The 26,949-nt window shown below is 43.8% G+C and overlaps 1 protein-coding gene across 7 annotated transcripts in view; it reads left to right on the top strand.

Annotated features, from left to right (window-relative positions):
* col11a1a (collagen, type XI, alpha 1a) overlaps positions 1 to 26,949 on the top strand; it is a 74,078-nt gene that overhangs the window by 12,586 nt on the left and 34,543 nt on the right. Inside the window, exons 5-32 of one of the 7 annotated variants that reach the window (XM_060044545.1) lie at positions 2,681 to 2,806; positions 4,815 to 4,907; positions 5,737 to 5,841; positions 7,778 to 8,071; positions 9,546 to 9,611; positions 9,892 to 9,933; positions 10,111 to 10,173; positions 12,413 to 12,487; positions 12,655 to 12,738; positions 13,669 to 13,725; positions 14,944 to 14,997; positions 15,150 to 15,203; positions 16,171 to 16,224; positions 16,623 to 16,676; positions 17,405 to 17,458; positions 17,871 to 17,915; positions 18,272 to 18,325; positions 18,610 to 18,654; positions 19,091 to 19,144; positions 19,985 to 20,029; positions 20,593 to 20,646; positions 20,821 to 20,865; positions 21,135 to 21,188; positions 21,654 to 21,698; positions 23,197 to 23,250; positions 23,605 to 23,712; positions 23,938 to 23,991; positions 25,230 to 25,283. In XM_060044545.1, coding sequence (XP_059900528.1) covers positions 2,681 to 2,806; positions 4,815 to 4,907; positions 5,737 to 5,841; positions 7,778 to 8,071; positions 9,546 to 9,611; positions 9,892 to 9,933; positions 10,111 to 10,173; positions 12,413 to 12,487; positions 12,655 to 12,738; positions 13,669 to 13,725; positions 14,944 to 14,997; positions 15,150 to 15,203; positions 16,171 to 16,224; positions 16,623 to 16,676; positions 17,405 to 17,458; positions 17,871 to 17,915; positions 18,272 to 18,325; positions 18,610 to 18,654; positions 19,091 to 19,144; positions 19,985 to 20,029; positions 20,593 to 20,646; positions 20,821 to 20,865; positions 21,135 to 21,188; positions 21,654 to 21,698; positions 23,197 to 23,250; positions 23,605 to 23,712; positions 23,938 to 23,991; positions 25,230 to 25,283 — 1,986 coding nt within the window. Of the gene's footprint in view, positions 1 to 2,680; positions 2,807 to 4,814; positions 4,908 to 5,300; positions 5,487 to 5,736; positions 5,842 to 7,777; positions 8,072 to 9,545; positions 9,612 to 9,891; positions 9,934 to 10,110; positions 10,174 to 12,412; positions 12,488 to 12,654; positions 12,739 to 13,668; positions 13,726 to 14,943; positions 14,998 to 15,149; positions 15,204 to 16,170; positions 16,225 to 16,622; positions 16,677 to 17,404; positions 17,459 to 17,870; positions 17,916 to 18,271; positions 18,326 to 18,609; positions 18,655 to 19,090; positions 19,145 to 19,984; positions 20,030 to 20,592; positions 20,647 to 20,820; positions 20,866 to 21,134; positions 21,189 to 21,653; positions 21,699 to 23,196; positions 23,251 to 23,604; positions 23,713 to 23,937; positions 23,992 to 25,229; positions 25,284 to 26,949 lie in introns of all 7 variants that reach the window. The other 6 variants (XM_060044547.1, XM_060044548.1, XM_060044549.1 and 3 more) reach the window with 6 other exon arrangements.

Here is a 26,949-nt window from a genome sequence, read left to right as displayed (position 1 = left end):
TAAAGCTGGGGTCAAGGTGGAGGACTTAAGCTCCCCAGATCCCAAAGGAACTAGTTTCCAAAGTTGTTTCAAGTAATTGCCGTAACATTTGAATAGTTTTACTTTTTCACATCTTGGAGATAACAAACAAACGGAACAAACGGAAGTTCCTCTCTATCTGTCCGTCTGTCTTTTTGTGTTGTGAGGTGTGTCTTGAATTTGCGATTGGCTTTGTGTTGTCCCATCTTCTAACAAAACAATATTTATTTTCTTGATTAAGAGAAATAAACTGTGTAGTCTTGTCCAAATAGGAAATTATTCAAAGAAACATACACTGTTTAACTGCGGGGCTGGTGCCAGTCTCCCCAGGGACTCTAGGCCCAGTGTGGAGAGACCCGGCCCGGGTCCACCTGTTAACGTGTGTGTTGTACAATGAGGTAGTACATGTCAATTTAGTTCAGAGAGAGTATGGATCTTTCTCTCTCCATCTCCCTCTCGCTCTCTCTCTCTGTCTCTTGCTCTCTCGCTCTCTCCATCTCCCCATCTATCTCCCTAGCTTTCTCTCTCCCTCTCTCTTTCTATAACATAAGAAATATTAAAGAGCAATATTCTCACCATCAGCGGTGAGTTGAGCAGTGTCCAACACAACGGGCACCTGTGTTGCACATCAGGTGTTGATTGACAGGTATAGCTTTTAAGAATGCCTACGCTCATGTGACCTACACTCTACTACGATGTGTGTTGGCTCATGTTACATTAGATGGCAAGAATTCCTTTAGGGCCTGCTTCGACACACACAAACACACACACACACGCACGCACACACACACACACACACACACACACACACACACACACACACACACTCACACGCACACACACACACACACACACAGACACACACACACACACAAAGACACACACACAGACACAAACACAGACACACACTTAAAATCAAAAGTCAACACACATTCTCAGCAAGTTGCCACCTGCCTCTTTTCCACTGGCGTTTTCTCTGCCAGTGTTCAGCTCCCGGGCGTCTGGAATCTATCCTGACATGGACAGGTCTCTGCAGAGACAGGGGGGCATCTCCCTCAAAGCCATCTACACAGAACCCACAAGTTAACCCAGACAAAGAGTTCATCATCCGCCAAGCCACTTATCAGGGCTCTTTTCTTGAGCAGTTCTCAAGGAGATTGGCATCATAATGAAGCCATAGAACCCCCCTTAGGGACAGAACCCAGTCCCCAGGCCACAAACGTTTGGCTCAGCTGTGGTGTGTCCCCTGCTCGGTCCCACTCTGACCGCAGGCATGCTACTACACTTCTGACTCCTTGTTCAGCGTCAGGAGCATGTTGCCTCAGACCCGTGGCTGATATGAGAAACCTACCGTTGATCAGGATACACTGACCTCCGTCTGACCTTCAATGATCTGGACAAAGCTGTATGCATGATTTGTGCAGGATTGTTGTTTTTTTGGTCTGCAGGATCTGTGTTTTATCTCCTTGTTTTCAGTCTTCTATTGTAACAACGTGAGGGTGAACAAACCGTGTTGCGCTGCAGACCAAGCCATGTCATCATGATAACAAGTCAACAGCCAAGTTCGGGACATGATGTCAGTCTTTGCTGCCCTCAACCACACTGAGCACCATTAACGCTGAGTGTTATTTAGGATAGCAGTAAAGTATCCTGGTATCAGGACATCTTTGACCATTAAAACAATATTTAAAAGATGTAATAGGACTCTATCTGATGTTTCCAAATTTAGCACTTTAATTGGATGTACTTGTAAAACATCTAAATATCCATCTCATGGTTTGGAAAATGGCCAATATAGAAAGAGTCAAAGAATACCGCTCTCAAATTCTTCAAATGTCCTCCTTATTCTAAAGAGACCATTGAAGGAGGTTGCATCTCTGCATCCATCACCTCATCCTGTCTGTCTTTGATAGTGGTGCTGTCATTGTGGTTGGAAGATCGGAAACTGCTGTTGTCATAAATCAGACGCTGGTGTTTTACTGCCGTTTGGTTACCACATGTTTGCCAGGTGTTGCTTTTGTTTCAATGCTACATGCTTGTTTGATTGACCCAGTTAGCTCCAGTCCGCACCATTATAATATAGCCTGGCCTGATGTCTGGATTCCCCCCAATCTGCATCACTGTAGTGTGTGTGTTTGAGTGTGTGTGTGTGTGTGTGTGTGTGTGTGTGTGTGTGTGTGTGTGTGTGTGTGTGTGTGTGTGTGTGTGTGTGTGTGTGTGTGTGTGTGTGTGTGTGTGTGTGTGTGTGTGTGTGTGAGTGTGTGTGTGTGTGTGTGTGTGTGTTTGAGTGTGTGTTTGAGTGTGTGTGTGTGTGTGTGTGTGTATGTGTGTGTGTGTGTGTGTGTGTGTGTGTGTGTGTGTGTGTGTGTGTGTGTGGACAGCACCCACACATGCACGCAGTGTATGGAACAGGAACTGGAACAGTGAGACAGCATCTGCTTTTTATTCAGTATAAAGGGCGACAAGATGAGACGTGAGATGAAAGTTGACCGTACACCCTGTATATCTGTGTCTCTGAGGCTGTTCCTCTGAAAGAAGCTAGAGAAGTAGTATAGTATCGTACAGTGTGCTAAATGAAACAATATGTATTGTAATAGGCGATGGGTCTCAGTTTAACCGATTTTCTAACGTTACTTTCTATTCTCTCCTTGCGTGTGTATAGGGTGACATCCAGCAGTTACTGATTGTGCCTGACCCCAAGGCAGCTTTTGACTACTGTGAACATTACAGCCCAGACTGTGACACCCCTCATGGACAACGCCTGCAGGCCCAGCAACCAGAGGATGAGGTCAGTACACCCCTACAGCCTGTTGTGGTATCTTCCACCATACAGAATGGCCGTAACACAATGGTGGACTTTTTTGCAAATCTATCTTTTTGAAAATAAAGTAGGAAAGGGTTTGTTAGTAATGTACAGGAGTTTTTTAGTTTATAATTTTGGTCAAAAAGGTATTTTCCAAGGGCATAATTGGCCTGCCTTACTCTACAAAAAGACTGGTAGTGTAGTAGCATGTTCATCTGGCCTGTTTGGTTGAGTGACCGAGGGCATCTCAGGGGAAATACCTGCCATTCCTCTGTGTCCGTCCAATTTGGACATTCTTTCGACTTGTTCCACCACCATGGGTTCTAGACCCGTACCCGATTTTTCAATACGACCTAGAAATCTAGCTGCCCTTATCGTGTTAATGTTAGGGGAAAACATTGTCATTGCTAAAGGTAGAATAATAGCATCAATCTAAAAGGTGAGCTGTCATGCTTAGCTATTTTATAGAATAAGAGAGTTCTGCCTCATTTACAGGTGCATAAATTGTGGTTCCACATAAAAGTCGACATTTTCCCAATCAGACCAATGGAGAATGCAAATCCTGGACCAGTGACAACAATGTTGGAACCTAGTTGTTGTGGCAGACCTATCTTATATAAATATAGTATAAAATATTGATTAAAGCAGTACAGTATCTCTTGAATCTGCTCTTATAGTAGTCCATATACCTTTGAGGGCTAGGTCAGTGGATAGGAACCAGTTATTTCCCACCTTGAGTCTATTTCGTGCTCTCTCACTCCTTCTGTTCAGTTTGTCTTTCACCTACACAAAGACGCAGACTAAAGAACTATTGACATCATCTGTTTGTCCTGGGATTCTGACCCTCTTTAAATATCTTAACGACAATAGACAAGGGGGAGCAGCATATAAACCCACGGTGGATAACATAATTCTGTGCTAATCTACAGATTATTAACTCATTTGAAATGGCTCACGCATGGAAGTATGAGCACTCCTCACTTCAGGTCAAACAAAAATGCCTGACTTCTTCTGTAGGAATTGATTAGCATGATCGAGTGTGGAGAACAAAGTCAACAGGAAACAAGTTGAGGCTAAATTATTACATGGAGCATAGAATATTAATAAAATGCTTTCCCCTTCATTGTTCTACATCGAGGTAACCTTTCAAAGTAGCAGCTTTATATCCTCCTTAAATGCTACATACAGTAGAAATTTACTTTCTTTGCAAAAACTCCACATCATGTAACCACCTGACAACTATAATTTACTAGATAGCAATTAGAAAGTTTAGTGACGATATACCCCTAAAGGCATCTGGTAATTTTGTTTCCTGGATCTTTTTTATGAGCTTTTACCCATCCCAGCTGTTTACGTGTCTGTACGCCCCTACCCTTATGACACTGAGCTCTACTATTATTGTTTGTTTTTCTATTTACTAAGATGAATAACACATTCCTGCCTCATACAATGCTAAGCAAACATTATTTTTGAAGTTCTATTTCCTGAATTCATCAATTAACAAAAACATGATTATATTTCAAGGTACTGTATATACATTTATATATACATATATATGTATGCTGTATACATTTATATTTATCATGGTTATTTGCATTTACTTTTTTTCTAGAAAAAAAAGGTAATATACTCGGTTAATATATGGATGGTATATTTATATATCGTTTTGCTTTCATAAAAGAGTGTGATGCTAATGCTAATCCTAACACTAAAACTCTCTCTCCCTTTCTCCATCCTAATCTCGTCTCTCTCTCTCTGTATATCATAATATCTCTCTCTCTCTCTCTCTCTCTCTCTCTCTCTCTCGCTCTCTCTCTCTCGCTCTCTCTCTCTCGCTCTCTCTCTCCCTTTTTCTCCCTTATTCTCTTTCTCCTTTCTTTTTTTCTCTCACTCATTCCCTCTGTCACAACATCTCTCTTCTTTGCTTTATATTTCTCTCTCCCTCTCTTCCTCTGTCATAATCTCTCTGTCCCTATCTCTGAAACACCTCCAGTACACTACTGATGACTTAGACTATAGTCAGTTCTATGATTACGCTGAGGGAGCGACAGACAGTGTTCCAGCGGAAGAGTATTCTGAACCTCAGGTAAACCAGAAAAACATCACCGTTATCTCTGTAATTGTCTTGCTTCTCCGTTTTGTCTTTCCTGCACCCTGTGTGTGTGTTTGTGTCTGCTGTCGTTTTTACCCTTGTCTGTGGTTTTGACTGAGGTTTTTACATCTCGGCATGTCTTTTGGACTGATGCATTAACACAGAAATGATCCAATGTTTTATTTGTAGCACAGGAACAATGTTGTGGTGCAAAAGTTCTTAAGAGCTGCTGAATTGTAACCCTTATCAATATGTGGTGTTTGCATCCGTCCCAGACGGACCCTTTTTTACGTTCTTCTTCCATTTGTGTATCTCTGTGACGTCATTTCCACAATGAAAATGTTTCATGTCTCTCTTGATTCTTTTGTCACCAAACACCTCTTCCAGAGAACCAAACGTAGTGTCTCCATGAGAAAGAAGAGGACCAGAAAGTCCCTCAGTAAAACTAAGGCTAAGCCCCTTAAGTTCTTGGCCGCCAAAAAAACGCCAGCTAAAAAGTTTGCCGTTAAGAAGAAGCAGCAGATGCCTGGCTTCCAGGCCACAGCACCAGACCGACACAGAGGCAATTTTAGGGTAAAAGTACTAGTAAAGAAAAGCCCTGAACCCATCAAGATCTTCCTGCCCTCAGACTCCTCAAAAAGGCAGGAAAATCTCTGATGCTAGGCTAAGAGAAAGCTAACCCTGTCTCTGTAGAATTAGCAAATCCGTAGCTAGTCGGAAGGACCCCTGCCCCACTCAGCGAGAAACCTGTTATTTTCTTCTTTTGCTTTCTTGTTAATACTTTCGTTCTTTCTTCTTTCCCTTTCTCCCCCACACGACTCAGCTAAACAATGTAGAAGGCGACTACTTTACAGATACTGAGCATGACTATGGAACTGTAGATGGTACACAAACTCAGTCTCCAATTTCCTCAACTGGACCAAATGAGGTAATTCCTTCCATCTTTTACGCACAGCTGCTTTAAACTAAAACAAAGAAAGGTAATGAGTTTGATTGAGGGACAGTGGGCCAGGAAGATGACCCAAGGAAGTGCCTGGTAGGAAATGACACAACAAGTCCAAACACTTTGTGCTGTTCTGATTTTGCCCATGGCAAGGTTTCTATGGAGACAGAACGGTCACGTTAAATGTCAAAAAGCCACCATTCAATTGCACTGTTACACAGACCATCTGCTTTTTTATTCCATCCTGCACAAGGAATGTGGATAAAACAATCTTAATTATCTATTTTTCTCTTAAATATAACTGTAATATTCTGTTGTATAATTGAGCAAACTCTTTTATTTTCCCCAATTCTCCCATTATTCATTATGCATATTTATTGTGTAAATGAAATGCAGACTGAAAAACAGTTTTTTTCTATACCTATAGTTTTGCATTTACAATGCGAGTCAAGTACGAGTTAGGTCTTCACTCGTCTACGTCATCTGAGGCAAAGTGTTAATGAGCTGCAATGAGCAGCTTTCAGCAGCAACGTAAAAGAGTAAATTGTACACACAAATTATGCTTGTGACTTCCAGATTGACATTTTATGTGGGCCAATAAGAAAAGGCAATGGTGGTCTTTCAGTGCAATTGATTGGTTGGTTTGGCTTGTTGTGGGATCACAGCAACCCTCTTAATCCCCATGGTTCTGTCACAAAAAATAATTTGCCAACTTTTGATCAGTAGTTTTATAGAAACTTTTATTCTAACTATGATCATTGGCAAACCCTCTCCTCACAGTTTATTGTACACACATTTTTTGCTTCGGATGTGATTACAAAGGATACACAAGGCAACGGTAAACACATGGACCACTGCCCACCGTCTGTTTAATAATACACCCAACAATTATTACTCTTTAAAAGTATTAAAGAAACATGATTGGGTCTGAAATTATGGCTTTTATATTATGTACAGAGAGTACCCTTGTAACTCATTTTAGTGCCTGTTGCACTAAAATGGTATGATCCGTTTATCATTTGGGGGGAAAAAACGGTACCATCTTATCTTGGCTACCTCCCTGAAGTGTACAAAAGTGTAAAAAATGATACCATCTTATCTTGGCTACCACTCTGAAGTGTACTTTATTTGTTCTTTGAATGTCATTGAATCATATTATTGATCATGGTGCACATCAATGTGTTGGAAGACACCAACAAATGTATTTTAATGACATACAATCCAAAGCATACATGATTATATGCCATCTCTCCAATTTGTTTGATGAAAACAAATTTTGTTTAACGCTGAAGGTAACACCTTATTTATTTATTGTTGTTGATAAAACATGCCTTTCTTAGAATCTGGAAAAAAATCTTTTGTTTTTATTCATGAAGGGAAAAGCAATTTAGTACAACTCTCATCAAATTAATCATTCCATTGATCATTTCCATTTGATTAAAGACTAACCAAACACTAAAATCAACTAATTTGAGGCTGAACTTATTGCACAACTGATTGGCCAAAAATCCTAAATGACAGTGATGTCAATCACCATGCAACCTATGGCAAATGACATCACCTGGCTCCACTTTGAGCCAATCTGAATCTGCAATCACCTGTGTTCCTCCAGGGACAGCACTGTACCTGCGGTACGACTTTAATGTTTGGTTAATCGTAGAGTACTTGCTCAGTAAGATATTGTACACATTTATCCATCAATTCTAACATACTGCACGGAACCAAAGTGCAAACAGAGTGATGATGTGTTGGTGAATAAATAAGGTGTTACCCACATACCATGCTGAGGGACACTGCTGCACCTATTGCAATTTGTCCAGGCTTTGACAACATTGGCAGCAGGTGTGAGTATTGACTTCAGCAGCTTCACTAATATCCCTATCTCCCCCCATACCCCCGCTTCATTAACAACAATGTAAAGGCTGTGGAGGAGAAGGAGGAGGCGGATGAGGAGGTGGGGGTCGCCGCAGGTGGTGACCTTTACACCGAGGCAATCCCCGACCCCTACCGGGAGCCCACCGTTACCCCGGAGCCGGGGAATGCAGAGGAGGCGTACGACTTTAAACAGTACGACCTCAAGGAGTACGACCTGGGCGGGGCCGACAGGAAGGTTTATGATTACGGGGCTTATGACGAGTACGGCACTGCAGCGCTGCCCGACCCCGATGAGGTGGGGCCTGGGGTCGCCGCGGAGACCGACGTCTCGGAGAGCGCCGTAAGTATGGCGGCAGACATGCACGTCGCCCCCCCCCCGACATCCCCCCCCACGCCTCTTGAACCGCGTCTCACCGGAGGCATACGGCGGAGAAGGACTTGTGTGTGCGTTGGCATGTACTGGTGTTTTGACGTGTGGACCTTCACTTAATACGGTTCCGTAACGATTCCGTCAGGGCTGACTTTTCTTCCAATCTTTCTTCCAATCGCGTTGGTGCAACCGGTTTCCTGCTTGGCATGGGGTGATGGCTCATTGTCATGTTCTTTGAGGGGTCTGCACATTGGCTCTGTTTTGAGTGCCCCGGTGTGATGGTTGAACATACTCTGCTAGTGCTGCTCGTACGCACGACACCCAGGTCGGAGCTCTCCTCTACCCCGATTGCTTCCATCACTCATCTCCCTGCATCCTCACAGAGCCAGCCGCCACTGTTAGTGAGAGCATCATTTCAAGCAGTAGAGCCACCTCACCAGACAGTTCACCGAAATAACAAAGGCAGCTGTCTACACATCGTGCACCCAATGTCAACATACGTGCACTCACACATACAAGCACACACATGCACACAAACACATCCTACCCATGGCTCAGTCGAAACAGTCAACCATAGTTCCAACTCCAGTCCAAGGTTAATTTCCTGTAGATAACGCGCACTTGGGAATTGTCGCCGTCTCTGTTAAATAACTTCACACAAACTGTACCCTCAATGTTCACCTTTGTTTGATTTGTTATGACTTTTATTAGTTTAACATGAAAGAAAATGAATGTCATCCTTTTGTGATCGTTATCGTAAGATTTCGCATGTCAAACCGATCCGCCTAAAGCCGCCTTTCGGTCGTTCAGCCCGAGAAACACGCCAGAACCTCCCCGCCCAACGGAAGGCAATGACATCACTGTTCCATCTCAAGCATGCTCCTCCATAGCAACGGCCCATCTCCTCACCTTCTCACCATCACTAACTCTTTCATCTCGGGTTGGGACTGCACCTGTGTGCGCTCTTATTCTGAAAGAGCCCTCTGTACCAGAGAGCGTGACCAATGAGGACAAGGTTGTGTAAAGCAGTGGAGCTGTTTCTAGGAACCCCAACTTCCAGGATTCTGAATTATATAAGGGCTCAAGGCAAGAAATGCCCCAGAAAGTACAATTTAAAATGTACTGCCCAAAATATTAAAACTGAAAATGTTTAATTTTAGATTACTATACTGGATATATTGGTATCAGAACAGTACAATCAACATTGAATCCTGCAGAAAATGCAATACTTTCACTTTACAAGCAGACACAAAGGTCAAACAGATTCCCTGAGAACAAGTCCTTAAAGTTTGTCCTCTTTGTCCATTTCTGGTGCAGTGTTCTTTCATGTTTCTTCCTTTTTCTTATTCACCTTTTCTCTGAAATGGTGGTCCTCATTCGTCCTCATGGCCTCTGCTGGCCCCTTCCCGCTGGGAGACGAGGCTGACGGCTTTGCTCTGTGCAGGTGGCCGGTGCCGGAGGAGTCCTCGGACCCAAGGGAGAGAAGGGCGATCCGGCCGTCATCGAACCTGTGAGCTTTTTACACAGCATCACGCTTTTTGTGTCCGGCCAAAATTTGTTCCAAAAATAGAATGTTCCCTTTGGTCTCGTAGTCTCATCTTTTTTTTAAGGGAAGCAGTCTATTATATTCTGAATGACGAAATAGTATAATAAATATTTGATTCTAAATATATGTAAAGAAAAACATGATGACATTGATAGGTGCTTTATCAATTAACGTGTGTGTGTGTGTGTGTGTGTGTGTGTGTGTGTGTGTGTGTGTGTGTGTGTGTGTGTGTGTACTTTTCAAGGGCATGTTGATTGAGGGACCCCCAGGACCCGCTGGCCCAGCTGTAAGTCTGAAATACTTTTTGTTCAATAAAAATCCTTTACAAAAGTAAATGCCTATATACTGAATGTGTAAGAATATATGTATAGAAGTTTATATGTACACGCATGCAGTCAATCTACACTCTTTTTTACTTTGGGGTGTTGGCATAATTGAGGTCTGATGGTCTGCGTCTCTGTAGGGTCTTCCAGGACCTTCAGGATTACAAGGACCACCAGGCACTGCTGGAGATCCAGGAGACAGGGTGAGTCTACCTACACACATACTCTAATGTACTGGCTAGTGTTACACTAGCCAGTCAGAGGGAGTCCATCACACTGTTTCATTTATTACAATAGGAGACAATGGATGCTGTTTGTTTGTTTGTATGTGTGTGTGTGTGTGTGTGTGTGTGTGTGTGTGTGTGTGTGTGTGTGTGTGTGTGTGTGTGTGTGTGTGTGTGTGTGTGTGTGTGTGTGTGTGCGTGTGTGTGTGTGTGTGTGTGTGTGTGTGTGTGTGTGTGTGTGTGTGTGTGTGTGTGTGTGTTTATTTAGATCACAAAAAATCTGTGAATGTGTATATATGTGTGAGACAGTGAGTAAGAGGATGGTGTATGCTTGTGTGTTTGCATCAGGAGAGTGTATCAGAGTGTAGGTCCAGTAGGTCAGATATTGTGTGCGGTGCAGAGAGCTGCCACGTGTAAGGGCCCTCTGTTGACCCATGAACAAATGCAGACCTCCATTCTTTATTTTGTCCAACCATCCATCCATACTTTGTTCTTTACCTACTTATCTTGGTCTTCTCCACACACCACACACCAGACACACACACACACACACACACACACACACACACACACACACACACACACACACACACACACACACACACACACACACACACACACACACACACACACACACACATACACATACAAAAACACACACACTGACAGCCAGGGAAGTGGATGTTAGTTTTGGATATGGCACAGTTGTAGGTCTTACAGAGACACAGGGCCATTCTGTGTGTGTGTGAGTGATCGTGTGTGTGTGTGTGTGTGTGTGTGTGTGTGTGTGTGTGTGTGTGTGTGTGTGTGTGTGTGTGTGTGTGTGTGTGTGTGTCAGACACACACAGACACATAGTATTGCAAGCACACATGCTTGTAATACATAGACAAACATACACAAAAAACTGATATACACACAATTCTTGTCATTAGATTGTAGGCTTTATTGTGTATAGTTTGGAGTGTAGAATGGTCGATGTTGAGTATGTGCGTGTGTGTCAGTGTGTGCGGATGTGTGTGTATGTATTTGTGTGTGTCTATGCGTGTGTGTGTGTGTGTGTGTGTGTGTGTGTGTGTGCTTCTGTGTGTATGTGTGTGTGTGCGTATGTGTGTTGAGAGTGTCTGTTTAGATTACCGTTAGTCACAAAGGACAATGTGACCACGACTGCTTGAGTGAGTTTCCAACGACATGATTAAGACTAAATGTGTTCTTGTTCTGGCTGATGTTTAAACACTACACAACAAAGTACAAGGGAAGCAAATCATTTGATAATGCGACTAGATTGGAAGGCGACACTTACTGTCTGAATTATCCTTGACCATAAACAACAAAGCCAGCATGGCAAGAATAAAAACACGCCACAACTTTCCCTGGCAAACCGGAAAATTCCAACCTAAAAGAATGAATAAAGATTTATGGAACTTAACATTAAATTATAATGTTATTTTAAAACAGTGAAGCCCCATACGACATTTCATTCGGGTGATTTTGGTGAGAATTTGATACTTTAAATAGTGTTTGTTTTATATTCATAGCATTAGGGTGAAGCTATGATGCTCCTTCTTTTCCAGGGACAGGTCAGACTATTTTGGGCTTAGGTTTGAATGGTCATTCATTGACCTTAAAGCCAGAGTTGTACCAATAGAAGGACTCTTCCATTAAAGAGGGAGCCAGAACCAGAGGAAACATAGGGTGTCTCTGTGTGTGGGTGTTTGTGTGTGTTTGTGTGTTTGTGCATATCTATTCCAGTGTGCTACTACAAATACCGAACATTTACTCACTTGGAAAGTGACTTTGAGTGTATGTTTGTTGTCTACGTGTGTTTGGAAACTAGGTTCTAATGTTCATTCCAAAGGCCTGATTTTCTTGCTCCCGGTTTGGTCTAATACTATCAGTTGGCTGATAGTATTAGACCATATTTGGTAATCGAAAAATATATTATTTTGGCGCGTAACATGTTTTGGATATGGAAAACAAAACAAAACATAGTACATGATTTAGAAGTTACTTACTGTTCTAGTAAGAAAGGATGTCACGCCTTTCCTGATTATCGTTTCTCTTCTACTTGGCCTGTCTCCCTCTCTCTCTCTCTCTCTCTCTCTCTCTCTCTCTCTCTCTCTCTCTCTCTCTCTCTCTCTCTCTCTCTCTCTCTCTCTCTCTCTCTCTCTCTCTCTCTCTCTCTCTCTCTCTCTCTCTCTCTCTCTCTCTCCCTCCTAGGGCCCCACAGGGCGTGCAGGTCTCTCAGGCGCTGATGGCATGCCAGGACCCCCGGGTACCATGCTAATGCTGCCTGTAAGTGCCCACATCACACATAACACCCATAATACCCATTCATAACTAGCCAGATATAAAGTATGCTATATTGGTAGGGTTGCAGTTCAGTTCTGTATTGACCATCTGTAACCTTCCATTGACATTCTGATTGTATGTGCTGTGTGTGTTAAATCTTCTCTTTTCAGTTCCGCTTCGGTGGCGACGGTGAGAAGGGTCCCGTGGTCTCAGCCCAGGAAGCGCAGGCTCAGGCCATCCTCTCCCAGGCCAGAGTGAGTCCAGACCAGCCTCAAGCACGCCAAAAACAGGCCAGACAGGCCAAATACAGGCCAGACAGGCCAACGACAGACCAAGCAGGGCCAAAGACAGACTAAGCAGGGCTAAAGACAGGCCAAGCAGGCCAAAGACATGATAAGGAGAAGCCTGATAGACCAAAGAAGGCTAGTGATAGCCAATGCTATGCCCCTGTATGATGGTAGGCCAGATGGCCTATAAAGCGACCCATCCCTTTACCTCATACTGCAGCAGGAGAGCAGTTGTGTGGGGAGGATTTTATTGTCTCCACCTTTGGGCTAAAAGCAGGCTGTGCCGAGCAAGCTGAAAGACAAAAAAAAATGCTCGGTGGGACAGATGGACGGGGGTGTGTGTGTGTGTGTGTGTGTGTGGGGGGGGTAGCAGTTAAAAATATCGCTTACGACCTGCGTGGGGGCTACCCCAACAGGTGTAGAAAAGTGTGTGGGTTTGTGTGTGCCTTCGTATGTTTACTTATTAGTGCTTGTTTATGTATATCAGTGTGTGTGTGTGTGTGTATGTGTGTGTGTGTGTGTGTGTGTGTGTGTGTGTGTGTGTGTTGGGGGGGGGGGGGGGGGGGGGGGGGTCTGTGGTTTGTTTAGATTAAGGTACTTTGACATTAATCTGCCTAATCGACCATTTAAAATGAGCCTATGGGTAGGACTGATGGCTTCTGACAAACAAGAAATTAATAATATAATTATTAAAAGCACATCTGTTTACCTGAGTAAGGGTCAACATATTACAAAAAATATAATAATATAATATAATAATAACATAATCCAATTATAATGAGACGGAAGTCCTTTATATTACACAGACCCCTCTCAAAGTTACTGGTCTCTTATTCTCCACAGAATGGTAATATGTAGCTGCTCATGTGGCTAACTGTTGCTTTGTAACCCCTCCAGCTGGCGATGCGCGGGCCACCCGGTCCAATGGGTCTGACGGGGCGCTCCGGACCAGTGGTAAGGCCCATCACACTGTTACCTCCCCGGCCTTAGCTGTCCTCAAACCCCCGGAGGAACGGAGCAACGCAGGCCTCCCAGTCCCGTGGCCATCAAGCACTGTCTTCTGCTTGTCAAATGCTAGCATCGATGCATCCATATGTACATTTTTATGATTATGAACTTACAAACATAACTTAATTTTTTAAGATTGGATTTGATGATAACTGTATCTTGAGTGAGGATGGGGTGTCTGCATCATGCTAGCTAGCTATTTGAAGTCGGAGAAGGACTATGAGTTGGTCTGTCACCACCCCTCCCCACTTTTCCCCTGAGCTTGTTGGTACACGATCCACAATCTCTATCTTCTGGAAAAAGACGCGGAAAATAACTAAAGAATGACCTCTTGGAAAAGAGAGTGGGTAGAAACATTTCCATAAGAGGTGATAGAACAGTCAAAATATCTCATTAACTGAGCATAATAAGAGCATTAATGGATAAAAAACAAGATCAGAAATGTGAAGCTAATGATGCTAGGTGAGAAGGTTGATTTACCCGGCCCACCCTTCCACATGTACATGAGTATTATGATGCTTCAGTGTTTGTTTGCACACAATCACTAGCTTCACACTTTAGAGGGCTTGTATATCGTGAAGTCACGTTGCAACTACCACCTCCATTTCGGACATATAGGAGCATAAGAACGTTTATGCTCGTATAGTTTTTCGGTCATTCTTTGGTCATTCATCTGGAAATTAGTTTTTACAACTCTCTTGAGCGCTCTAGAAATGGATATCGGCCAAAATAATACCTATGATGCATACTGATGCCCTACCTGCCATATTGACTATTAACATGCCATGTTATCTCAATTAAATTGCCACAATTTGGACCATGCTAAATGGGGATGAAAATTTTGCAAACTAAATATAATCCATGTGTATAAAAGTGAAAGTGTTTTTGCGACAGCTGAATTTCAACATGTGAAAAGATATGAAAAAAGGTTTGACCAACCAATTATGTCTTTAATCAGGTAGGCCTACTCTCAGTCTATCCGTTCTAAAACATTTAATTAAGCATCTAGCCTACTTCAGCTAAATATCGCCACCTGCTGTTGGTTTTTTGAGCTTGTTCCAACAAGTCCTTCAAAACTTCCCACCTCTTGAATTTGGCCCTACGTGAAGTTTACCTTGAACATTGACTTAGTTGTGCCTGAATCCCTTGACCTCTCTTCTTTAGGGTCTACATGGTTCTACCGGACTCAAGGGAGAAGGTGGCGACCCCGGACCTCAGGTACAAACATACAAACAAACAAACAAACATATATTTTTTTCCGCCAGGCGACTTTTTGCCAAGCAATAACTACAACAGCAAACGCTTTGCTTGGTTATACACAAGTTGTGCCAGCCATCGATCCTCTAAGAGGTCCTCATCTGTCTTTGCAGGGTCCCAGGGGGGTCCAGGGGCCTTCAGGACAACTTGGAAAAGCTGGCAAGAGGGTAAGTGTGTGTATGTTTCTGTGGGTGTTTGTGTGTATGTGTGTTTATGTGTGTGTGTGTGTGTGTGTGTGTGTGTGTGTGTGTGTGTGTGTGTGTGTGTGTGTCTGTGTGTGTGTGTGTGTGTGTGTGTGTGTGTGTGTGTGTGTGTGTGTGTGTGTGTGTGTGTGTGTGTAAGGTGTGTGTTTGTTTGTTTGTTTGTTTGTTTGTGTTTCTGTGTGTGTGTGTGTGTTTGTGTGTGTGTGTGTGTGTGTGTGTGTGTATGTGTGTGTGTGTTTCTGTGTGTGCGTGTGTGTGTGTGTGTGTGTGTGTGTGTGTGTGTGTGTGTGTGTGTGTGTGTGTGTGTGTGTGTGTGTGCGATTGTGTGTGCGATTGTGTGTGTGTGTGCGTGTGTTTGTGGGCCTCAATTTGTCTAAATATGTTCTGTATAATTGTTTGTTGGCTTGATGTCAGATAATATTGATTTTCAGCCCACATGCATTGATATACAATGCAACGTCTTCCAGCCTATATCAGTAAAATCCCTATAATGAGTCAAATCGATTTCATTATTATGAAATATTACGCGCTCCGTGGAGGACCTGCCCCTTATGTAGATATAAAGGTATTTCAAATTTTGAGGTAACGTAGGCTCAAAATAATTTATTTTCATGTTATTATAAACTTATTAGCACACTTTATATCGCACAATATTATATTCCATGTTTGCCCAATGCGTTCCGCTTGATGTCACTAAATCCTACACACTGTACCTCAACTTTAATTACTAATTTCCTATTTTTTTTATACTACTATCGATTACCGGGCAAAGACACCGTATCTGTCTGAGTCATCTCCATCTCATGCCAAGTGTGACACACATCTGTCTTGCTTTGGCTTACTTCACTTTCATTTCAACGATAAAAGGTATATTGTTTTTCATTCTGTGGTCATCTCTGCACCCCAACCCCCCCCCCCCCCCCCACCACAGGGTCGATCTGGAGCAGATGGGGGCCGTGGAATGCCTGGAGAGTCAGGTGGAAAGGTAAAGAAGGCTTTGAGCATCTGTTGATGTCATATCATGTGTCACCGTACAGTGGTGATGTCATATGAAGTGTCACCGTACAGTGGTGATGTCATATCATGTGTCACTGTACAGTGGTGATGTCATATGAAGTGTCGCCGTACAGTGGTGATGTCATATGAAGTGTCACCGTACAGTGGTGATGTCATATGAAGTGTCACTGTACAGTGGTGATGTCATATGAAGTGTCACTGTACAGTTGTGATGTCATATGAAGTGTCACCGTACAGGGATGATGTCTTCTCATGTATCATAGCACAGAGATGATGTTGTCTCCTGAATCTCAGTACATAAGTGTTGATTTGCTGTGTGATGATGATATTATGGGGATGATAACAGCAGTCACTGTGGTTCTACAGGGGGACCGAGGCTTTGACGGACTGCCCGGCCTTCCAGGAGAGAAGGGGCACAGGGTGAGTAGGACAGGATCCTGTATAATACGATACATATATTTATATATGTGGAAAAGGCTTATTATTGTGTGAACGCTAAAATAGCCCAAGAACCTTGGTCTGTCACTCACAACTACACAAACCTTCACATATATATATATATATATATATATATATATATATATATATATATATATATATATATATATATATATATATAAATAATATTTAAAGTATTTTCTACTTAAATTGATCTTCATTTGTTTATTCTGTTAGCTTAAAGAGGCTTATAACAGGATAGATTTTCAGGAATAATGGAGCATTTGTTAGTCGGACGGGAGAAACAAATTATGCTTTGTTTTTTGGTTAGCACTGAAATGGTGTTCATTTGTGGGATCAGACTGAGACTTGGCATTGTTTTGTAGGGATTAGTTGTTCTTTTAATCTGACTCACTTCACAACCGATGATTGGATGCCTTGGCTCCAATAGTTATGCCTCGGCAGCACCTAAAAAGTAGCTCTGACCCAGTGGGAGGACGGATAACCAGAAAGGCTGGGTACTCTGCTGAGTTAACACGGGACTGGCCTGCTTTCAAGATTAGTGGGACTGGGAACTACTGGGAATGATAGTTCTTTAAACAATACCTCTTTCCTCTTGCCTGTCTGACTGTTTCTCATCCTCTTTCTGTCTGTCTGTTGGTGTCATTGTCTGTCGGTCTGTCTGTATATTTTTCTGTATGTCTGTCTAGGGAGAGTTTGGCCCTATTGGACCCCCTGGTTCTCCCGGAGAGGACGGACAGAGAGTAAGTCCCAGCCCTCCAGGCTGGTTGGTTATTCAATGTCCGTCTGTCCTCCATTGGTTCACTCAACATGCTTAGAATCACAAATGTATTTGCTTCCTTGCCTGTTTCCGATTGGTTAGATCCAGCCCCCTCTAGAAACACACACACACACACACACACACACACACACACACACACACACACACACACACACACACACACACACACACACACACACACACACACACACACACACACACACACACACACACACACACACACACACTGACACACAAGCACTAGATACACCAACTCTTCCAATTGCCTTACTTTGTTCGTTTGTTGCGTATTTGTGTGTGCTTGCCCGGTTAAGTAAAGATTTTGGAACCGGTACAATCTAGGACCCCCCTTCACTTTGCTTTTCCTTCCACAGGGTGAGGACGGAGAGATCGGGCCACGGGGACTGGCTGGAGAGAGCGTAAGCACCCTCGCTCGCCCCTTAAACCCCCCACCCCCACAAGGACACACTCTGCTAGCTAAACTTTAGAATCACATGACCATCTCACACATCACCAAACATAATTCTTCCTATTCTAGTGGTGATTGTATTCCCCCCATTCATCCAGCAGGGGGAGTGCTTTGTTTTACTGTGATCATCAGCAATCAGAAATACTTTCATGGTCCCAGGGGATTAAGGATTAAGTATCTTACGATAGCTGCATTAAACTACAAAACATAGCAACATAATATAACAATCCTACAATGTATAACCACCTTGTTAATTTATTTATAGGAACGATATCTCTAAATGTGTGTTCTCTTCTGATGCTGTAGGGTCCAAGAGGTCTTCTAGGACCCCGTGGCTCTCCGGGCCCCACTGGACAGCCTGTACGTACCCACCCCTCTCTTCTGTAGAGGGGCCGCACGTTAGATAACAATTCATAAACACAGTATAAGAAACCAGCAGATGTAAAAAAAAACATTAAATTCAAGATAGGTTGTTTTTGTTTATTTGAATATTTACATATATATGAAAATAGTATCATATTGACATTAGCATATATATGAATATCGTTAGATTTTAAATCCATATCCCTGTAATGAGTTGAAACGTATCTCCATATATGTGAGAGGAGACTTGAATGTGTCCTTATCTGCTGTGATCTCCACAGGGGGTAGCCGGTGTGGACGGCCCTCACGGCCCTAAAGGAAACATGGTACGCACTCAAGACTACTTCCTCCTTACGGAGCAATTTGGTTTCAGTTTGAACTGCAGACGAAGAGCCATGTTACACTTTTTACGTCATGGGTTGATGCCGCTTTATTTCCATAAATGAGAGCGCTTCCCATTTTAAAACAGGTGAAGAAGTTTGAAGGTTTGACGGCTTAATATACGGCCAATGCCTTTTGCCATAGGGCAAGTAACTCGAGGGGCCACTAGCCCTTGAGGAAACATTAACCTTCGTCAGGTGACTTTTGGCATGTCTTAACACAGTCACTTGTACGTGAAAGGGTGTGTATTTTCAGTTTTTAGTATTCCCTTTGGATTTTTTCAAATAGAGATAATACTGACGGTGACAGGGTTAGTATTTTAACAAACAACACCTTCATTATGATCCGATTGAATAACGTCTCTATCTCCTCCTGGTTCAGGGACCTCAAGGAGAGCCAGGCCCACCTGGGCAGCAGGGCATTCCTGGGACACAGGTGAGCACATCAAACACAACTCTCTTATCTCCACCTCAGACCAAAGAAACAAATGTTTTTGTAACTTAGTTCTGGTGATGTTAGGATTCCTCGTTTTAGGAAGAGAAATACCCTAAGAGTGACTATTACTATGTTCACTCACAATGTAAAAAAAAAAGTGTGATTCCATTCTAAATAATTTAGAGTCTTTCTTTACTTTTTCTGGTTAGTGACAATCCAAGCTCCAGGAAATATGAGCAGGTTTTCTCATTACCCACCTCTATAACTTCCCTTTCTCTAATGTTTATCCCTGGACACACAAAATGCATACAAACACACACACACACACACACACACACACACACACACACACACACACACACACACACACACACACACACACACACACACACACACACACACACACATCGTGTGTGTGTGTGTGTGTGTGTGTGTGTGTGTGTGTGTGTGTGTGTGTGTGTGTGTGTGTGTGTACCTTGGGGTAAAGGTAATTTGAGGCGCTGGTGGGCAGTTTTTGCAGGTGGGGCAGTCCAAGCAGGCATTCCACGAGGACATGAATGAGATGCTTTCAGTATTCCCCCCCGCACCACCCACCCATACCCGATCACCCCCACCCACCACAGTGCATCATAACCCCCCCCAGCCATACCCCATCCTTCCCACCCACCCATACCCTCACCCCCAGGCCAAAGAGGATATCCTACCTTCAAAATATTTCTCAAAAATGTGCCTGCTTTTTGGTCATATGCCTGTCTGTCTGTTTTTGTGTGTGTGCTTTGCTTTTGCCGTTGCTATGGAAACAGCTTCTCATATGCTTCTTTATTTGTCTACATGTCGCAGGGACTTCCTGGACCCCAAGGTCCTATCGGACCACCCGGTGAAAAGGTACACACCCTTATTTTCCTTTTCTCTTGAATTACGCATTATAAATCAGCAGAGCAACAAGCATGAGTGAGACTAAAATAATCCAGTAAAAAGAGTATCCATCGCGCTGTGGAATAAAACCTGCACTGTTTAAGACATGGACGCATACAAATGGAATCAGATTCAGAATGACCTTTATTGCATCTTAAGTACACAATAGTGATTTCATTAGGCTAGGTTATTCATCAGTCATACACCTCAACATAGCAGCAACAATACAAGATAACGTAAAAAAACATAAAATAAGTTAAGTAGGTTGCAGAAGTGTTAGTGGTACCAGCCATGGTTTGAACAACAAAGTTGAACAACAAAGTTGTTCAAATGGGTTGGTAGTTAAATTGACGTTACTCACTGCTGTTCAGAAAACTTGTTTTGTCATGACCTCTGACCTTATATCTTATGTCTCTCTCTCTCTCTCCCTCTCTCTCTCTCTCTCTCTCTCTCTCTCTCTCTCTCTCTCTCTCTCTCTCTCTCTCTCTCTCTCTCTCTCTCTCTCTCTCTCCTCTCTTTCCGGTCCTGTCCAGGGACCCTCGGGCAGATCTGGGTTAGCCGGCTTACCGGGAGCGGATGGCCCTCCTGTACGTGCTCCTCTATCTACACACACTAATACACTCACATACAGATTATATAGGAGCTGTTATAGTGCAGCAGACATGCACAAAGCATATGCAAAGAATATGAATCACAAGTGTTATTGTGTTTCCATACATGGTATAAAGTAGATGTTTCATGGTTCTGTTTCTTCAAAACAGGGCCATCCCGGCAAAGAGGGACCTCCAGGGGAGAAAGGATCACTAGTAAGTCTCCTCTAGCTGTATGATGCGGATGGATGGGTTGGGGGCTGGACGGACACGCGATGCATGATGGATGATGGATGGTTATAGTTGTTTGATTGAGGTTCTGTTGGTGCTATGGATGGTGTGTTGAATGACTTTGAATGATGGACGTACAAAGGGAATACCTAAACGATGATGTGTACTGTATGTGGGTGTGTGCATTAAGTATGGTTTAGGGTACAGTAGTGACAGCAGGTTTAATGAGGTTTTGTTCTTTTTCCCTCCTCTAGGGTCAGGCCGGGCCCCAGGGACCCATTGGCTATCCCGGCCCCCGGGGTGTCAAGGTACGGTCCCTAGGACATTCACACACGCACACACATTCATTAGATCTGCTGTGCATGGGACATATAGAGGTAGAGGTACAGGGAGAAGAATGACGTAACACGTCATAACGTTATGAAGCATGCGTATGATGTCTTTTTTCTTTATCCAATCGATCTTCTTCAAACTCTTTAGGTTTTCCACTCTTTCCAACAGCTCCATTGATTCTTCTGAACCAGTTCTATCGTTAATGCTGCGGTTTTCTACACCCCTATCCTTCGTTATTATATTTTTTACGTAGCATTTCCATGTGCTGTGCAAGTTCAAAAGTGTGCGTGAATAAAAAGCTGAATGAGGTGAGGCACACCAGATTTGGGGCCTCTCAAGTAGCAGACTTGTAGCAGCCACTAGTCCTTAGCCTGTGTGTTTAGCCGCGTTAGTGTGCTAATGCTAATCTAATGCTAACCTGTGATCCTCTCTGTTGACAGGGTGCTGACGGTGTCCGTGGACTCAAGGGTGGGAAGGGAGAGAAGGTACATATCCCGATGTGTTCCTCATTATGCTATGTGTGTGTGTGTGTGTGTGTGTGTGTGTGTGTGTGTGTGTGTGTGTGTGTGTGTGTGTGTGTGTGTGTGTGTGTGTGTGTGTGTGTGTGTGTGTGTGTGTGTGTGTGTGTGTGTGTGTGTGTGTGTGACAGCAGACACTGAGGCCGCCCCGGTCAGGTCTGGGGTCCTCTTGTGTTTTATCAGCTGTCATCATCAGGTTGCTGTTGGCCTTTGAGCTGTCAGAAATACATCAACAACAACAACCATAAAATAATTTATTTTTTATGCTCAATTTTCCGAGGTAGGATGCCACAGTCTGAGACTGATGCTGCTGACCTGGGGTCAGTCTGTTGATTGTAAAGTGTTTGAAGAGAGGCACACCACTGTTTCGGTGGGACCTTTGGGTTCAAATTTATTATTTACAGCATGTTGTGTTAAAAACTAAAATATGTGTTCTCTTTGTTATTCTGAGTAATTATTTGTGTAAGTGCTTATATATTGAAATAACTTTGAGAGGGTTTCAGCAACAGCCACGTTCATATTTGCTCTTTAATGAATTATTTACACAGAGATCCAACAAGAAATCCTCAAGGAGAAAGGAGTTATGAATAAAGCATATCTCTTCTCTTTTCTCCTCACACCACCTCTCACCACTTTAGGTGCATGTGTTTGAGTATGTGTGAGTGTGTGTAATGTGTCTGTGTGTGTGCATCCGTTCATCTGTTTGTTTGTATCTATGTATAGATGCCCAGTTTATCTTTGAGTGTGTGGGTTTTTATATGAATGTGTTTGTCTATGCATGTGTGTGTGTGTGTTTGTGTGTCTTTGTCCTTGTGTGTTTGGTCTTGAAGCTGCAGGCTTGTGGCAGCAGACATGATGGCCGCTGCATAATGCATCAGGCAGGGCTAGGGGTGCATGCAGCTGACAGACCAGGGGAGGGGAGGGAAGAGGGTGTGAGCCAACATGAGAGGAAGGGCTAGATCAATCTGTGGCCTTCAGCATCACTTGAAACCCCATTCACATCGGCATTTCCTCATGAGTGGACCAGAGGGGTTTCAAATTATTAAATAATTTCAGAAGAATCTGCCATCCCTGTTTACACACTCGCACATGTTAAACATGATAATTTTTTCTTAACGAATTTACCCCGATCATCACCCATACGGAAATGATTTGCATTATTTTACCAATTCTTTGAATGTTGTTACGCATTGCGACCAGCAGGTGGCAGCAACGGGCATATGATTCCCCCCAAACTTAAGGCAGGAAGCATGGAGCCGTTGAGTTCCAAAAATGGACACACTTCCTGGCACTCTAGGAAACAGACACTTTTAAAACACGATGAATCAAACAAACAATGAAGGAACAAGAACAATTAATACAAACGCAGCTCGAGGCTCAGCAGACGAAACCCCTTTGTATACGAGTAAAAACAATGTTGTGTTGTCTGAATGAGGTGAACATTTCCATTGCGGTGTCGTTTCAGGGCGAAGATGGCTTCCCTGGATTCAAGGGAGATATGGGTCTCAAGGGAGACCGGGTAAGGAGCCGCCGCTCATCCTCTCTCACAAAACCCTCAGTTCCTGCTGGTGGCCGTGGTTTGCGTATACGTGATAACCCAATTAACCTCTACTCTCCCTTCTTCTCCCCTCTACCCATTCCTCCTCTCCCTTCATCCCCCCTTTTATGCCCTTATGTTTGTGTGTGTATGTATGTGTATGTGTATGTGTGTGTTTGTGTGTGTGTGTGTGTGTGTGTGTGTGTGTGTGTGTGTGTGTGTGTGTGTGTGTGTGTTTATGTGTGTGTGTGTGTGTGTGTGTGTGTGTGTGTGTGTGTGTGTGTGTGTGTGTGTGTGTGTGTGTGTGTGTGTGTGTCTGTGTGTGCGACACAAAAGGGAGAGCTGGGTATGTTGGGGCCCCGTGGTGAGGATGGTCCTGAGGGCCCCAAGGGCCGAGCGGGCCCTAACGGAGAGTCAGGCCCCATGGGTCATGCTGGTGAAAAGGTGGGTAACGTCTTCAACATGTTCAGATGATCATGCTATTTAATTTAAAAACATTAAAAATATATCACACATCTTGTGCGATACTTTTTGTTCCTCATCAATACATTGTTTGTGCTAAGAGAGTTGTTGTTGTTGTTGTTGTTGTTGTTGGTGTTGGTGTTGGTGTTGTTGTTGTTGTTGCTGGTGCTTGCAGTGCAATGTGTGCTCATTGATGACCTCCTACAGGGTAAACTGGGGGTCCCCGGACTGCCAGGCTATCCAGGAAGACAAGGGCCAAAGGTACGATCCCTTGCTGACCCCCCAACACCCCACATAAAAACAAACAAAATCAAAACATGGTGCTTAATCCAGCTCCACAAAGTGCATTGATTGACACGCTGATAGCGTTGGCTCCTGATAACGATGTTGCACCTGCTAACAGTCCTCATACACGGTCCTTGATATTTGTCTGTTGTCACGGTTCCTCCCCTGCCGTTCTCTGAAAGACAGTTAATGGTTAACGTTACGCATGAAGAAACAACAGGCAGGCGTCCTTTTAAACTCAGTGGCCTATATGGGTTTGCAGATTAATATCATTCACTTTATTTAATAATTGAGTTGCTTTCAAGTATGTTTGGACCGTATGTAAACATTTTTCTAATATGGATTGGCTCAGAAGGTACGTCTCATAAAGGTTAGCATAAACAACATTGAAAACAAGCCACAAAAAAAGCTCACTGCTGGTGCAACAGTCAATCACGAGTCTTTCATGATCCGCTTATCTTCAACATCTAGAGTGAACATTCGACTCAGGGCATGACCTTATTTGGAGGTTTAGACCCAGGGCTGATGGAGTGTCTTGAAATTTTCATTTTCAAATTGGAACCATAAAACAATGATTTTTCAATCGCATTCATAGGAAACAATGTTGTTATCCTTGAGGAGTTGAGTGACAGGAACTCATTGCATCACGATGGTTCCAGCAGGTGTTTTTTTACTGAAACACCTCAGATGCAAAGCTGCAGAGAGAGTACCCTGTTTCCCTAAGCTGCTTTCCAACCTATGGTGCCAAGAAGCCGCCCAATGCCAGGAAATCATAGCAGTTGGCACTTTAGACCTGTCAGTGGCTTTGCTGTACAGTTTTAATCCACTCAAGCCACTCCTCCAAAGCCTTATTTTCTTTTTTCCAAAAGAACAAAAACACACCCAAACACCCAAGCCCCTAACAGAATGAGCATCCCTCCCAGTCAACACCCGCAACCGCATTGGCAACTGAGTGCCACGAACACACAGGCGCTGTTAGCTCGGTGTTAGCTCGCTGTTAGCTTCCCTCTGTGGTGGATCCCTTGCAGATGCTAATCTGAGTTGACGTGATCCCGACCAACACAGGCAGCTAGCTCCTGTTGGGGCCTGTCCGTCCTCATCAGGAGTCGCCTGACCTGCCCCCCGCGCAACCCCACTCACATGTTGTCCTCCACACACGCACGCACGCACACTGTCACTGCAACTGTCCTAATGTTTAACTGTACTGTTTGCAGGGCTCAACTGGCTTCCCTGGGTTTGCTGGAGCCAATGGAGAAAAAGGAGGCAGGGTAAGGACCACAAACACAGACACACATGCACGCAGGCACACACGTCAATCAGACACACACACACACACACACACACACACACACACACACACACACACACACACACACACACACACACACACAAATGAGTGTGCCTATGTCCACACTAATATACAAGGACAATTGCATTTCACCAAACATAGTCACACACTGCTACAGACAGGATTCGAAAACATGCATACTCCCAAAAACACAAACACTCTCTCGATAGAGACACACTTCCTTCCCGAGTGTTTGTGTAATACATTGGCCGAGCCATCATAATCCACACAAAAGGAAATTGGTTCCAATTATGGAGGCGTCAGTGTGATGACTCGGCATGAAACGACCTCCGGAGCCAGGATCAATGTCGCCCAGAGAGGAGAACGCAACGACCCCCTGGACTGTCAATAACTACACCACCACCACCACCGCCACAACCACCCTAGTCACCAGCAACACAACCCCATCCATATCACCACTAGCAACCCCATCCCTATAATAATAATAATAATAATAATACATTTAATTTAGAGGCGCCTTTCAAGACACCCAAGGTCACCTTACAGAGCATATAGTCATCATTCAAAACTATGTAAAACAGACTAGGAATAAAAGGAAAACAGAGGTTAAACATGAAGAATAATAATAATTAATAACACTCAAAGACGCCTAAAGTGAAGGGAGGACCTCACTAACCTATCACCACCCACAACCCCATCCCTATCAACACCAATACCACTACCAACACCATCGCCATCGCCACCTCCACTACCTCCACCACCACCACCGTCAGCACCACACCCAGCATCCCCATTACTACCACCACTCCCTCCATCACCACCACCACCTCCATCACCACCAGCCCCACCATCACCACTGCCCCAGTCCAGGGCTGAATTTATTTTCCACTAGGCCCCTGTCTTACGATGACGCCTCAGTAAGACGGGTCTATTCGAAGCAAACAAGTCGTCGCTCTGTCTGTCTAGACAAAGTGACGGCTGAAGAGGAGAGCAAGGAGGGTTCAGAACGGCGGCCATTCGTTTATGTTTAATGGATAATGTGGTTGGGGAGAAGTGTCACACCCCCCCCCCCACACCCGGAGAATGTCAGCATCACCTAAGGACACCCTCCCATGGGCTCTCTAAGGCACACCGGCCCCTCTAGCACAACAGGCGCCCTCCATCTATATTCTCCAGGGCGGAACGCTCCTCATGTGGTTGCTAATATCCCTCTGTCTGAGAGCCCCTCTTTAAGGTTGCGTCAGAAGCGATGCTACGTGGATGCACTCAGCGATAAGGACGATATAAGTGGCCATAACTTCTGCTCCCAAAGCGATGTAGTTCATGATCGTTATTGATGTTCACGGTTGATCTTTGATTTCACTTCGGCATTGTCCTCCTGTTTTTCGCCGATCAGGTGCTGGCGCTTAGCACGCGGTGATTGCGTTATGCACGCCTTTGACATTAGCAAAGCCTCCCTTTAAATGCCACATGAGACCGTTATGTAGTGCAATCAGGGATTGATCTCATTAGCGTTAACCTTCTACAAGCTCAATAAAATTCAGGCACCAGCTTTTGTGATACTGTGGTGTGGTTCGGCACAAAGCACACTGTAGCCTAACACACACACACACACACACACACAC

This window comes from Gadus macrocephalus, chromosome 23 (genome assembly GCF_031168955.1).
Source record: "Gadus macrocephalus chromosome 23, ASM3116895v1".
NCBI lineage: Eukaryota > Metazoa > Chordata > Actinopteri > Gadiformes > Gadidae > Gadus > Gadus macrocephalus.
This window is presented reverse-complemented; position numbering and strand designations above follow the sequence as displayed.